The sequence below is a fragment of the Poecilia latipinna genome, unplaced genomic scaffold (genome assembly GCF_001443285.1).
Source record: "Poecilia latipinna isolate Pla-1442-1.1 unplaced genomic scaffold, P_latipinna-1.0 Scaffold1101, whole genome shotgun sequence".
NCBI lineage: Eukaryota > Metazoa > Chordata > Actinopteri > Cyprinodontiformes > Poeciliidae > Poecilia > Poecilia latipinna.
In genome coordinates, this window is record NW_015113717.1 from 184,614 (window position 1) to 197,752 (window position 13,139).

Genomic DNA, 13,139 nt, shown 5'->3' on the forward strand with positions numbered 1-13,139 from the left:
CACCAGCTTCACAAAAGACGTTGCACTGCTATAATTTTCTTTTTGCAACAAAATCTTTTTGTTCAGAGTAAACACCCAGACTGAATACAAAAGTCACTCTTACATAACCTGTACTCCTGTGAGACACACATAGCTCCTGTCTGTAAAGTAACAGGAGACAACTTGTACACTCACACCCTGTGGTGAGACTTGGCTATCACTTTGACCTAACATGAGACGGCTGCTGTTTAGAGTCCTAAAGTTACTTCTTGACTCTGAAAGAAAAAATTTGACATATTGCAAATTTAAAACTGCAAGATAACGCACTCTCTCCGGATACAAAATCCTACCCAAGTTGCACAGACTCCCCTTGTTGGATTAAAACAAACATGATTCCCCTCTTCTGTTGTTCTAACAGATATTATTTTCAGATCATACCGGTTCAAACTGGATTGGATTGGATTTGTGTGAAACTCTTATCTAATACAAAAACTACACCTAAACCATTTCCTGGGATTAGAGCAAAGTTACATAACACAGGCTTGACTGGTTAATGCTGCTGTGTTCACATACCAAGACTGCCAGGTGCATGGGTGTGAGGTTTAATTATTCAGATATGCAGTCATGAAGTTGCATATATTGGCAACATATCTTGTGAAGCATCACAGTCATGCCAGACTGAATGACTCAGCAGCCTGGTCACTCTAACTGTAAGTGTTACACTTTCCAGAAAAATCCCCCCCCCCCCCCCCCCCCCAACATGAATGTGTGGGGTAAGAGATAGGCATCGTTGCGATGGCGACAGGACCTCACAGGGAACATCAGCTCTTATAGTGTTCCTGTCCTTTATTTTCTCCTGCAGTAAAACATAATCTGCAGCACAATGCATAAACAAACTACCAGGCCCCACAGGGCACGAGGAGGAGCTCAGTGGGAAGCTAGACTCCAAGTATGTGTGCATACTTCTAAAAAGACGCCTTACGTAACAAAGTTTCAACAGGTTAAGCCACAAAATAAAAGAACATTTCCTTGTTTGCCATCCCTTTTCCCAGAAAACTTTGAAAGCAATTCCCAAAGGTTGACTCACATTTCCATTGAAGACGGACAAAATCTACATTTGCATGTGGGCGTAATTTCGCTTCTTTGACCACACAAACTTTAGCCAGTCAGAACAGCATGCATGCACATTATGGTACAGCCTACACACGTGAGGAATACAGTTCCTTGCAAAAGGATTTACATCCTTTGATATTGTTCAGTTTTCCTGGTGAAGTGACAGGAAACTGTTGATTTGTTTTTGATTTTTCTTTTTACATTTATTTTACATACCCAAATCATTTATTTAAAAACAGCAAAACAGTTCAAGGCTAGTCAGTTTGTATGTAAGGAGTATGTATCTGTGAGCATCAGTTTTTCAAATCTTGCCACAGATCACAAATCTTGAGTCTGGCCATTAACTGAGTCATTCTAACACACAAATGTGTTAAAGTGACTCAAGTTAACTTCAGCTCTGGCTGATTAGGGTAACTGTTCGAACCCCTGTACAAATCGCAAGACTTTTCTCAGTCTTTAACAGGTTTTTCATTTCCGTATTATCTTGTTTTTAGCTTATTATGACCAGCTTCTCTATTCATGTTGAAGAAAATAATCCCTTCAGCGTGACCTGGGTACCACAATGTTATGCTATGCTGCAGGTGTATTTGGAGTGTTAGTTGTCAGCCACAGTATTTTGTATGTTGGGCACATGACTTGAGGGAAACTGCAAGGATTAGACAACCTTCCTCCCCAAAGAAAACTACACATAAACAAGAAAATATATGGAAAATATTTATTGTTGAAATTTCTTTCGTGATTGAAAGAACTGGCAGAATTTCTCACATACACACAGAAACGAGTAATCTATTTTGCAGACACTACCTAAATATTTCTGAGCATGAATGTGACATGTGGAGTCACATTTCCCATTGTCTGTCTTTTTTTTTTTGTTTGTCAAAATAATGTCAACGCTGGTGAAAAAATATTAAATAACAAAAACTGAACAGATCATCAAATGATTTAGGGCAACAGAGCTTCCAAACATTTAACAGGGAAAGAATAAATAATAGAATATGAAAAATAAACTAATTACTGAGTAGTATCAGTTAATCATTTCCCCAGATCTTTACGCTGAGTCACTTCACATACAGTACAATCAAAGATACAGCTTGTACTCTTAAGTTTCATTCCTGGAAAAAAAAAAAAAAAAAAAAAAAAAAAAAAAGCACAATCAGCATTTTTGAAAATCATTAGAAAACGTTGCAAAATGTTGTGCAACTCCCTCCAGATGCAGGTCAATCTCCTAGTAATCGATTTCTACTGATCAAGCGGTTCAACCTGGCACAGACTCCTCACCTTTTCACTTTGTAACCTGAATGTCCAAGAAGTAAAAGGAAAAGGCGAGCAAACAAGATGTTCAACAGAAAGTTATCTTTCTCTTGTACTTCACCTTTACATTCTGTAGAGATGGTAGCCATGTAGCAGGCAAGCACAGCCCTTTACTTCTCTTTTTTGCTCAGAGAATTGAGAGAACAATTATGTACAGACCAAGTTTCTCTATTCCCCTGGGTAAAACTTTTACATTATATACAAAAATATATATATACTTTAACAGGGCTTCTCAATTGGCACGAGCCATGCACGTTTCCACACCTAAGTAGTTAAGCATTGTCTGGACCAGCTCTGGGAGATCGTAGTCGTGTTTCCATCCCCAGTCATTCCGTGCGTTGGAGTCATCAAAGTCCATGGGCCAGCTATCAGCTACAAGATAAAAAATGAAAAAAAAAAAAAAAGTAGATAAAATATAAAATTTGTTGATGAGTTTTGAACACTCTTGTTACCAAAATGACAAAAAAAAATCAATATCTGCACAAAAATTCCTAAAATATGTTAGTTTATAGATTCTTACCAATTGCCTGTCGTACTGGGTCGATGTTGTACGTGACCTCCAGTTCCGGCATCTGCTTCCTGAGCTCCTGGGCCAGCTCCTCAGGTGTGAAACTCATGGCGTTAATGTTGTATGTCCTCATGCTCAACGTGTCAGCGGGTGCCTCCAACACCTCCAGGGTGGCGCGTAGGCAGTCGTCGATGTACATCATGGGTAGCCGCGAGTCAGGCCTCAAGTTGCACTCAAACTTGCCCGTCTTGATCGCATCGTGAAAAATCTGAACTGCATAGTCTGGACAGGAACAGAATCAAATTGTTTTTTTTTTTGTTTTGTTTTTTTTCATTATTATATCAGCAGTTCTGATGTTAGATAATCTTGAAATAATAAACATGTACTAAATTAAAGTGCAAGACACTTTATTAAAAAAAAAAAAAAAAAAGCTCCAATTGCTGACAGAAAGAGTTTGGTTGCAATGGCTGTCTATTTGTGTGAAAAGAAATATGCAGACAATGATAGAGCAGCCATAAAAATACAAAAACTCTGAATTTGGCTGCCTAAGAAGTTTGCAACATGACAAGGACTAGAACACCGAAATAGAGCTCATTAAATGGGAAAGGTATTACACCAGCTGAGGTCATTATTCATCTCATGCTTCACTTCCCTATGATGTTTTAATAACATGAAGTATGTTAAACACATTTCCAAATGTCACTTTGACTGCCACCAACTAGGGTTGCTTACATGCGGTCACTAAAGTTTATCCGGTACACTGACAAAAACCAAAAAATCCTTTTATACACCCACTAGGAGACACTTTAATTTTGTCCAAAACATTAGTTTCACTACTTCGAATAATAATTGACTCATTAGTTATAGACTTTTACCACAGATTTACATGATTTTCATTCAAGAATACAAGCATGTCATCTGCATATTGATTTATTTAGCAAAACCCAGAGTATGAAGGATTTGTAACTACTACTTTTTATTATATCAATTCCACTTCTTTTAAACCCCCAAATCCAATTTAAAATGTTGACTTGTTACCACTGAAAACCATTCAAAACAAACATTGGCCCCTATGTCAGATGTGCTATTTTTTTTATTAGCCTTGTGACAACTCCACGTGTTGGTGTCACGTGTGATACACACACCTCGTTGCTTTTCCCCAACATCTTGTGACGGTAATCTGACTAGGTTGTATCTAATAACATATGCGGACCACTTTCATTACATCTCAAACATTCTCCAGCTACATTAATAGAGCAACAGGATTGTGCTGATATGCTGCCCAATGATTCTCTGGCACGTGGAATATGAATTATAGAGGAACTAAACAAGCAAATTTATGATCTAAAGATGATCACCATTCTATATTCTGCAACTCGTTGCAGAGAACTAAATATATCGCAGGTTCTTATGAAGTCTCAGAAAGAGCTTAAACCTCTTTAAGCCCCTTATAGAGCTTAAAGCTTTTTGATGAGATAAATAACAACCTTAAGGAACTCCCATAGTTAATTTTAGATTCATCATTCCTACCTGTTGTGCCACCTCCTGGCATGGAGTCTGCAGAGATGATTCCTGGGTAACGGAGGCACCGGAAGTCCAGGCCATAGCGGTGATGGTAATACTAAAAAGTCAAAGACAAGTGTATTAGAAAATGCTCACTTCAATAAGTTTAAGGTTGGTATGAGATTGCATTATAATTTGATGATAATCTGGCAACAGATATACAGAATAAAGCGCTCACCTCTCCCATTAACTCTGCATGAACTTTGGACACCCCATAGATAGTGCGAGGTCTCTGCACACACACATCTGGCGTTGGGTTACGGGGCGAAGAGGGACCAAAAGCTCCGATGGTGCTTGGGACAAACAGCCGCAAGCCATGCTCTGCAGCAATGTCCAGGATATTGTGAAGCCCTAAATAGGAAAAATTGAGAATGCCATCATTATTTGAAATGAAGCCATTTTAATTCATTCTAAAAGTATGTTTCAAGAAAGTGGAGTATGTGCATTTTCAGCTATTTGTACAATATTTAGGGTACAAATGTCCTGCTTCTAATCTTGTAGAGTTGTAGCTTATCCTCTTATCCTCATTGGGTTTGGAAAAATAAAGTTTTTAATTTTAGCCACCACGTCTAAGTTAATTTACTCACCAGTGATATTCACAGAGCGTGCCAAGGCCACGTTAGCCTCTCCGACTGCACTGAGGAGGGCGCTGTAGTGAACCAGCCAAGTGATGCGGTTGTTCACCACAATTTCTCGTAAGTTCTTGTAGTCCAGGATGTCTGAGTAGATAAAGGGACCTGATGGTGGCAGATTAATGTAAAAAGTGAGTATTACTTCAATAATTTTCAATAATTGATTACACTCAGTGATTTTCATAGAGGAGCCTTTAGGGTTTTAACATTTCTACATGTGAACATTTTAAAGAAAGCTAAAAGCCTGTTGTAATGATTGCGAAGATAACTGTTGTGAAATAAAGGACTTTCTTCAAGGTTTCAGCAATAGTCACATGCTCAATCAAGGAACTTTATGTTGAACAATGAGGTTGTCTATTGACCAAACACTGAGGAGATAACATCTCTGAAGACACTTGAAGCTTACTCACTCACCGCTGTGAAACACATTATTGGGAGGTTTCCTGATGTCAGACAGAATGACATTGTTCTTGCCAAATCTCTTCCTGCAAGGGAGTTAAGAGTTAGGAGAGATAAAATGCATTACAAACAGGTTACAGCTTATATAACACATGTAGCTAGCTGTGAAACTATTTGCAGAATTTTATTGTTAAAACAAATGAGAATTCTGACCTCAGAAGTTTGGCCAGCCCGACTCCAAGTTGCCCAAGGCCACCTGTAAATGATACAGAGTCATGTGAGGAAGTGGCACCGAAACAATGAGGTGCAGCTAATGATCTTCAGCGCCCATTTCCATGGAGATTTGAGCAACTGCAAAAGAGGGCCATAAGAAAACCCTCCTGCTGCACTTGACTTCAACTCTTTGTGCTCAACCAGAAACCGCTTCCAGCTTTATTTGCCAACAAATCCCACTGCTGTTTAAGTTCCTTCAGAGCACAGTTTGTTCGAGCTCACACATTACATTCACAAGTCTCATCTTAACTGAGGAGCAATAAAAGGAGACTGCTTTTCAGGAAGTCATTGTGTTGCTTTACATTACAGAGCAAAAATATTGCCAAAATGAGATGCCCCATACCTGTGATTAGCACCTTGGGGTGATCCGTTTCTGAGAAAGACACAGAGTGGAAGCTTGCATCCGATGTAACCTGCCGGGGAGAGAAGCTGATGGTGCGCACAGCCACCGTCAGGGGCTGGCAGCCGCACACCGGGGTGCTCAGCAGGGCTTGCTTGGCTACCTTGGTGAGGTTTCTGAAAACAGGCATGTTGGAACCTGTAAAAAAAAAAAAAAAAAAAAAAGTAGATAAGAGATGGTACAAGACTTTTACAGAAGATCGCCTTCAGTAAAATACCAGAGTGAAGTAAAAATGGATAACATGATCTGCATTCAAACTGAAATAATTGATTGTTTTTTCCAGTTAAAATTCTAAATATAGGATAGATTGTCTTATTTCTGTTGCAATCATAGCCCTAAGAAAGCACAAACATACCGTAACTTTATTTCTAGCCAGCCAGCTGACCAGCAGCATGTCACCAAAGCTGGGTTGAAAACTACTTTCACTCTGGAATATTTTTTCTTTTTTTTTTCTTCTTTTATTTGTGTAACTTTTTTTATTTCTCAGAAATATTATATAATGATCATAATTCAAATCTAGTTGTCATATTTGTGCTGAGGGAAAGTCAAAATAGACAATGGCTATCCAAAAACCATAACAGTGAGAAATACACAACAGAGGAGGCCAGGAGAGGAACCAATGGAGGCTCATATTAACTTGTAATCCTCGTCTGAATTCATGTATGTTTGTTTGCACATGAACTCCATAGCGAAAAGTACAAGCATTGATTAATTTGCAGGCTGTTGTTGGTACTTTGCTGTGACAATTTTTGGAAGTCTGTTCTCTTTGGCCCTACAGCTCGGAAATTCATGTCCAAAATATCAAATCAGCTTTTTTTTCTGTTTGAGTATTTGAACATATGAATTATTAGGATATTTTAAAAAAATCCAAAGACAGTTTAATAATATGCACATTTAAATCAGACATAATCAACTAAAATCCTGAAATTGTGCTGTGGCTTTGAATAATAGTGGGCCCCCAATTGGACTCTTCTAAACTTTCTGAAGGCTCCTGCACCATGAATATTAACGCATCAGCGACGACGTTTGAATGTAACAAAAATATTTAATACATAAAATAAATCTAAAAAATGAAAAATCTCACAAAGAACCCCAACCAGACACCGACTCATAGCGTAAACCATTGCAACCCCTGTGTTTCTGCATATCGACCCGACTTTTGCGCCACGCATCCTTGACGTGACATACGTGACTTACCTCAGGGTGCTAACTTGGGGCTTCCAAAAAGTTGGAAAGCATGTAACGTGAGAGTATTTATACTGCCCTGCCTTCAGAGAGAGCCAATCAGGGAGAGAGGGCGTACAGTGACATACAAAGAAGAAAACGGTGCCAAGAACAAGGTAGGCGACCTCAACGACCGGATTTAGAAATATTTTTGGAAGGCATTAGGAATCACTTAAACTACTCTGTCTTGAGCACCTTAAAGAGATGCAAGGGACTCTATATTACAGGACACAAAAAAAGATGAAAAGAAAAACCTTCTGAGAAAATAAAACGTTCGATAACAAAAGTTATTGATTTTTACTCGCTCTTCAACTTCCTTTACGCACGTTCCAGTAAGATTACGCAGACATCAGGAGAGCCAATTGTGTAATATCTGAGACCTCCTCCTCCGCCTCATCTTTGATATGTTTAATAAATGTTCGCTACCTTACCAATAGTTTTAAAACATTACGTATCACAATATTCAGCGTTTAATTAGATATAGTGGGGTTGAAATATTTTTAAATTATTTTCTTCCTTTTCTAAATGAATACAAAAAGCAGGCCGAAAGCCGGGTGAAGATGTCCGAGTCATCTTAAACCTTCTGCTAAAGAACATAGGCTTCTTCCCAATAAAATTATGTTTCATTTTTACATTAAAAAAAAAATAAATAAATAAATATGTGTAACGTGAGCACGCTTACCTCATTGTGAAAAAAGCGCACGTGGTAGAGAATATGCTAATTCGTACAATTCTTTGAAAAGCCTGCATACATTAAAATGAAACGGAGAATTGCAGCTTGAATGTATAAAAAAATAAAATAAAATAGATTACTCACCGGTTATGAGAATCGCTGGGGGAAAAAAAAAAAAAGAAACAAAGAGGATGTCAGACCAGGTTTTAGAAGACAGCGAAATAAGTGATGCGGTTTCCAGCTTTGGGTTGCTCCTCCTACGCGCTGACGTGATGCTCGGGTGTTATCTCAGTTCGGTGTTGCATCAGCCTCGCCTTCTACTATATATATCAGCGGCCATCTGCTTCCAGGGTGCCGGCCCGGGGTGGACTCTGATTGGTGGAGCCTCGGAGGTGCGGTGTTCTGACTATCTGTGCTACCTCATCAGATTTTCCTACCGTTGCGGTGCTACGCGTCTAAAACTTCTACCGTGATGTTTACAAATCAAAAACGACAGCAGGTTGTGTTAATGTCAAATATTATCGTTGGATAACATTCTTTGAGTGACGACACTGGAGTGGAAGCTTGGGAGTTATGCTTAGCATAGCACTGGAACACTTTATATACACGACAAAAACACAAAAATATCACTTCCTTCATCAGAATATCCTACCCGTTTAAAATGAAAAGCTATCGCAGGTGCTTTAATCCTTTTCCGAGAATATTCTACCTTTTAAAAAAATATTTTAAATACAGAGAATAAATATCAGATGGGTGAAAGGTTCTTATTGAAATTCAATTCAACACAAACATCTGCGGATCATTCACCGCAAGCTCTTTTTGCGCATGAATACGTTGTATGGCAGTCTGTTGTCAAATGCAACGTATCCACAATGTATCCACCGGATTGCGCAGGTCACTGTACACCTCAAATGATAGGATATGCTTAATATGCACTATTGTTCCGCTATTATTACACGGCTTCAATATCTCACATAATAAAGCTACCAGCATGCTTCAAAATAAATATTTACAACCTGGCACAAACAAATGATTCCAACTTTAGCTCACTTCTAGCACACAAACAATTATATTAAGTGCTAACAAAAGTTAGCCCTACCTGCTAACTTTTAGGAAGTAAGTGCTAACTTACTTATTCTAATGAACATTTTGCTGGAACTGGAAGACATTCAAATTATCCTAAATAAATAAACAGAAACTACAAAATAAAAGGAATTATGAAGTTTCTGGTCTCAACTAAATCTTTTTTTAAAAGAACAATTTTATTTACAAAACACCAGATTGAAAACTTTATTCATCTAGTTTTTGGTAGAAACAGAGAAACAAATCATGCAATTGGAAACTGAGGATGGGAAGGCGACAACAGGACAGGTCCAGGTTCCAAGTCAAACCCTTTAACAACTCAAGAATAAAATCACTTTTCAAAAACTCACTTTTAAATATTACTTAAACAGCAAAATACCTGCAGCATTAATTGCTGCAGGTATTGAAAGATTGCCAAGGAAGTTTCAAGTCACAATGGAGAACAATCAGGACGCGTCACCTGGGAAAGCTTTCAAGGTTTCCTCCAGAAAACCTGCTGAGCCCGATGGAAGAGCTGCTGGGGTCGTTCATCGGCTGTCTGCTGTGTGTTTGGGTTAAAAAATGTCAAGTTACAGAAGGTCGGAGGTGCAAGATCAGGCATCAAAACTCAGAAATAACAGCATGTGAAGTCAACGGGCAGCTGATGGGATGGCAATTCAATGTCTCAACTATAAACCTTTACTTTAATCTGTCTTTACAGTCACTAGTGGAGAAAAATCCCCATTTAAAATAACCCATAGCCTGGTGGGGGCACAAATAAAGCCTGGTGGCCCGCCAGGCTGACAAAACACTAGGAGAAACTCTGACTTCTGTCTATAACTCTGGTTGTAAGTGGGAACCCTGTCTATATCTCCACCTCTAAATAGGAACATTCTATGTTTATATTTCTAAGCGATCTTTGGGCTGCTCTTGGTCCAATCCCTCACCTAGTACCTGTTTGTTTCAAACTAAATATTAAATAGGTAAAAAAAAAAATTATGTATGTTGAAGACCTTATATTCACCCAAAAACATATTTGATATTCTTTGGAAAGATAAATATTTTCCTAATGAAGCTATGCCAATGTCAAAATAGCCACATTATATTAGTACTAATAAGTAGGCATGTTATCAAGGATTGTTATAGTGATATTTACAAAGCCTAAACTGAATCACTTTCTACAGCCTCTAATTGCCAAATCCTTGGCAGCCTTCTTTCTTTCACATGACAACTGACTTTGAGCCAGGAACTTCAGATTCGATATATTCTTGTTACACCTAAACCTCCACAGGTCACAAGATCACAGCAACTGCTTCAAATACTAAAAATCCAAAGACCGAAGGTTTTAAAACAGCAGAATCCTTCTCAGCTCATTGACTCTCAGCAGAGAACCAAACCAAACCAGCACACCAAGAGGCCTAGGTTGGCCTTCAACAGTGTTAGCATCAGCAGCAAAACCCTCCAACAGCTCCTACCCTGAGATGTCTTCTGGACCCTCCATTGGAATAGTTGCTTGACCTAACCAACTTTTGATGGGTCGGGCGGATCCACCAGGCACCTTGAATCCTCAGCTTGACGGAAGCGATTCCTCAGCTTGATTGTAGTATATCCATAATCGATCAACTGCTAACTCCAGATGCCAATATATCTCATCAGATGTTTCAGGGACACCAGCAACCAAACAAACCGCCGCTGAGAGGCCATGGTCGAGTCTCTACTTGTGTGCTGCTCTGTTTAGACACAAAAAATTGCTTCATCAACGTCATCGGTGGAAAAAGACAAACAACTCAAAATAAGGTTTCCGAAAAATAACTTACCGAATAATCAACGCAGCGATTTCAAACACGGCGTTCCCGCGGCCTACTTGTCATCACTTTGGCCTACTCCTAGGTCAAGTACAAGACGCCAAACTAGATCTCGATAAACACCGATACGATTTCAAAAGTTTCAGTCATAAGGCTGGGCGTCCACTCAGATTCCGCGTCTTGGGAGATCAGAAAATATAATTTTCAATCAAGTTCCCAAAGTTCATGAATATCAGACCGACAGTTTTTGGTCTCTGCGCGGCAAGGTGCAGGCTGCGTCTTTTTTTTTTTTTTTTTTTTTTTTTTTTTAAATCCAGCATGGCGCATGCGCGTAACGCTCATTAATAACAAAAATGGCGCCGTTAGCTACTGTTGCCAAATTTGAAATACTCCAGCCCAAACACAGGGTAAAACTAAACGTGTAAAACCTGCGCAACCCAATCAAAACCTCTAATAAAACTCATTTTAATAGCACGATATGTTTAATTCATAATCTATCTCTAATATATTTTAACAATAAATTAGAGAAACAGCAAAATGTTATATTTACTTTTTTATAATGAAGATTTTTTTTTAAGTTTTCAAAATTTCAAAATGTACATTTTTCTAAGAACTAATATACAGTTTTAGAAAAATTTTGAGAAGATAATTGATTCAAGATAATTTCATAAATTGCATGGTTACATGTGGTTAAGTTAAAAAATGGAAAACAGACTGCAAGCGGCGCAGCTGAGCGATAAACAATGTGACTGCCAATACGTGCCTGTATAAAGCAGTTGCTCTCTAGCTATTTATTCTTGATACACATCATCAGCTGATTGCTTCGTCACAGCAATGGGGAGCTTCCTGGGTTGCTGTTTACTCACTTTGAAACAAGTTATAAGGGGAAGGGGAAGGGCCAGACTGAAACTGATGCCCTCCGCAGTTACACTAATAAAGTTGCTCCTCTATCTCACGTAACATGGTTTGTTTGTTCATGTAAGCTAATTATGAAGTTACATACATAACAACAATAACACACTGCTTGTTACTGTGAAGCAAAATTTACCGGTGCCAAAATTACCAGTAAATTTTGTACAGTCCTTTTTTTTTTTTTTTTTTGCCAATAGGAGAAGAATTTCTTTCCTATAATAAGGTTAATACATATTATAGGGAAATGAAGTGTTAGCTATTTCTGTTTCACAATCTCTTCAGTTTGACCACAGTCCTCATATTTATATTTATCTTCAGTTCACCCTGCAGCTTTTCTGTTGGACTGGTCTGAGGACCGAGATGACTGTGAAAAAAAGGTTTGGCATGTGTGTAGTGACACATTTCCATGTTGATTTGGAGAAAAACTGGCACTTTTTTTTTTTCCTGTAAGAAACAATGTGTTGGATAGTTGTCCTACTGAAAGACCCTACAGCAACACAATTTAAATGTTCTAGCAGATATTTTAATATAAATTTCCAAACATTTAAAACATTTTATAAATCGATGCACCTTAAGGTTGATAGGTATTTTTCTCGAACCTATATAAAAAGACCACAGACAACGTATATGAATTTCATAGACAAAGCTTTTGCAAAAGGATAACTCTCCATCAACAACATCATCAGCCGTTCACAGAGAGTTCTGGTCTGCTTTCGCGTGAGCCCCTGTTTTATTGTCAAGCAGAACAGCCAGAAAAAAACAACAAAGGTCGTAAAACTTCTAACCTAAACAAACCAGCAACTCAGTTCCAGGTGTGATATCTGAGCCCAGTTCAGCTCTAGGTCAAACTGTCAACAAAGAGGGAGGATAAACAAGAGACAAAATACGACTGCTCACAGGCAGTTAGGAGGTATTCTGGTTGATAAGAATTAAGGCCTGGGAAACACAGAGTTAACTGCCTCACATAAAGATGAAACAGTCAGTCGTAACCTCCAGGTCAGTTTATACACACATAAGAGAACACTTTAAACTAAAAATCACAATAATACTGATTAACATTAGACTGAATATGAACTAAAGTAAGACTGAATATGAACTAAAGTAATAACAAAATGATAATACCAAAAGTCAGTCGTAACCTCCAGGTCAGTTTATACACACATAAGGAAGAAAACACTTTAAACTAAAAATCACAATAACATTAGACTGAAAGTAATAACAAAATGATAATACCAAAAATCTCTATCAATGATAAAATCCTTTGCAGATCAAACAGACATTTTAG

At 38.3% G+C, this 13,139-nt stretch overlaps 1 protein-coding gene and 1 long non-coding RNA gene across 4 annotated transcripts in view; both read right to left on the bottom strand.

Annotated features, from left to right (window-relative positions):
• Positions 1-1,049: 1,049 nt before the first annotated feature.
• The window catches only part of LOC106959614 (uncharacterized), a 16,915-nt gene continuing 4,825 nt past the window's right edge, over positions 1,050-13,139 (bottom strand). The window contains exons 2-3 of the long non-coding RNA XR_001427396.1: positions 12,811-12,813; positions 1,050-1,061 (exon numbers count right to left, since the gene is read on the bottom strand). This is a non-coding gene — a long non-coding RNA (uncharacterized LOC106959614). The remainder of the gene's footprint in view (positions 1,062-12,810; positions 12,814-13,139) is intronic.
• tdh (L-threonine dehydrogenase) lies at positions 1,794-8,387 on the bottom strand. 3 transcript variants are annotated; one of them, XM_015052314.1, is made up of 9 exons: positions 8,220-8,387; positions 6,122-6,316; positions 5,719-5,761; positions 5,521-5,591; positions 5,062-5,211; positions 4,653-4,825; positions 4,442-4,532; positions 2,924-3,193; positions 1,794-2,775 (listed from the first exon to the last, which is right to left on the bottom strand). In XM_015052314.1, the coding sequence occupies exons 2-9, from the start codon at positions 6,306-6,308 to the stop codon at positions 2,636-2,638; spliced, it is 1,125 nt and encodes a 374-aa protein (XP_014907800.1). In that variant the 5' UTR covers positions 6,309-6,316; positions 8,220-8,387; the 3' UTR covers positions 1,794-2,635. The 3 variants fall into 3 exon arrangements, with proteins under 3 accessions (XP_014907800.1, XP_014907802.1, XP_014907799.1); XM_015052316.1 differs by lacking the exon at positions 8,220-8,387 and adding an exon at positions 7,376-7,465; XM_015052313.1 differs by lacking the exon at positions 8,220-8,387 and adding an exon at positions 7,263-7,317.

Bases quoted from the DNA above. Each gene is read 5' to 3' on its own strand.
- tdh (XM_015052313.1), bottom strand. From the start codon at position 7,302: ATGGTTTACGCTATGAGTCGGTGTCTGGTTGGGGTTCTTT. The intron at 5,212-5,520 runs GTGAGTGAGTAA...TGCCACCATCAG, and splicing joins CAATAATGTGTTTCACAGCG to GTCCCTTTATCTACTCAGAC. The intron at 4,533-4,652 runs GTGAGCGCTTTA...TTGACTTTTTAG, and splicing joins ATGCAGAGTTAATGGGAGAG to TATTACCATCACCGCTATGG.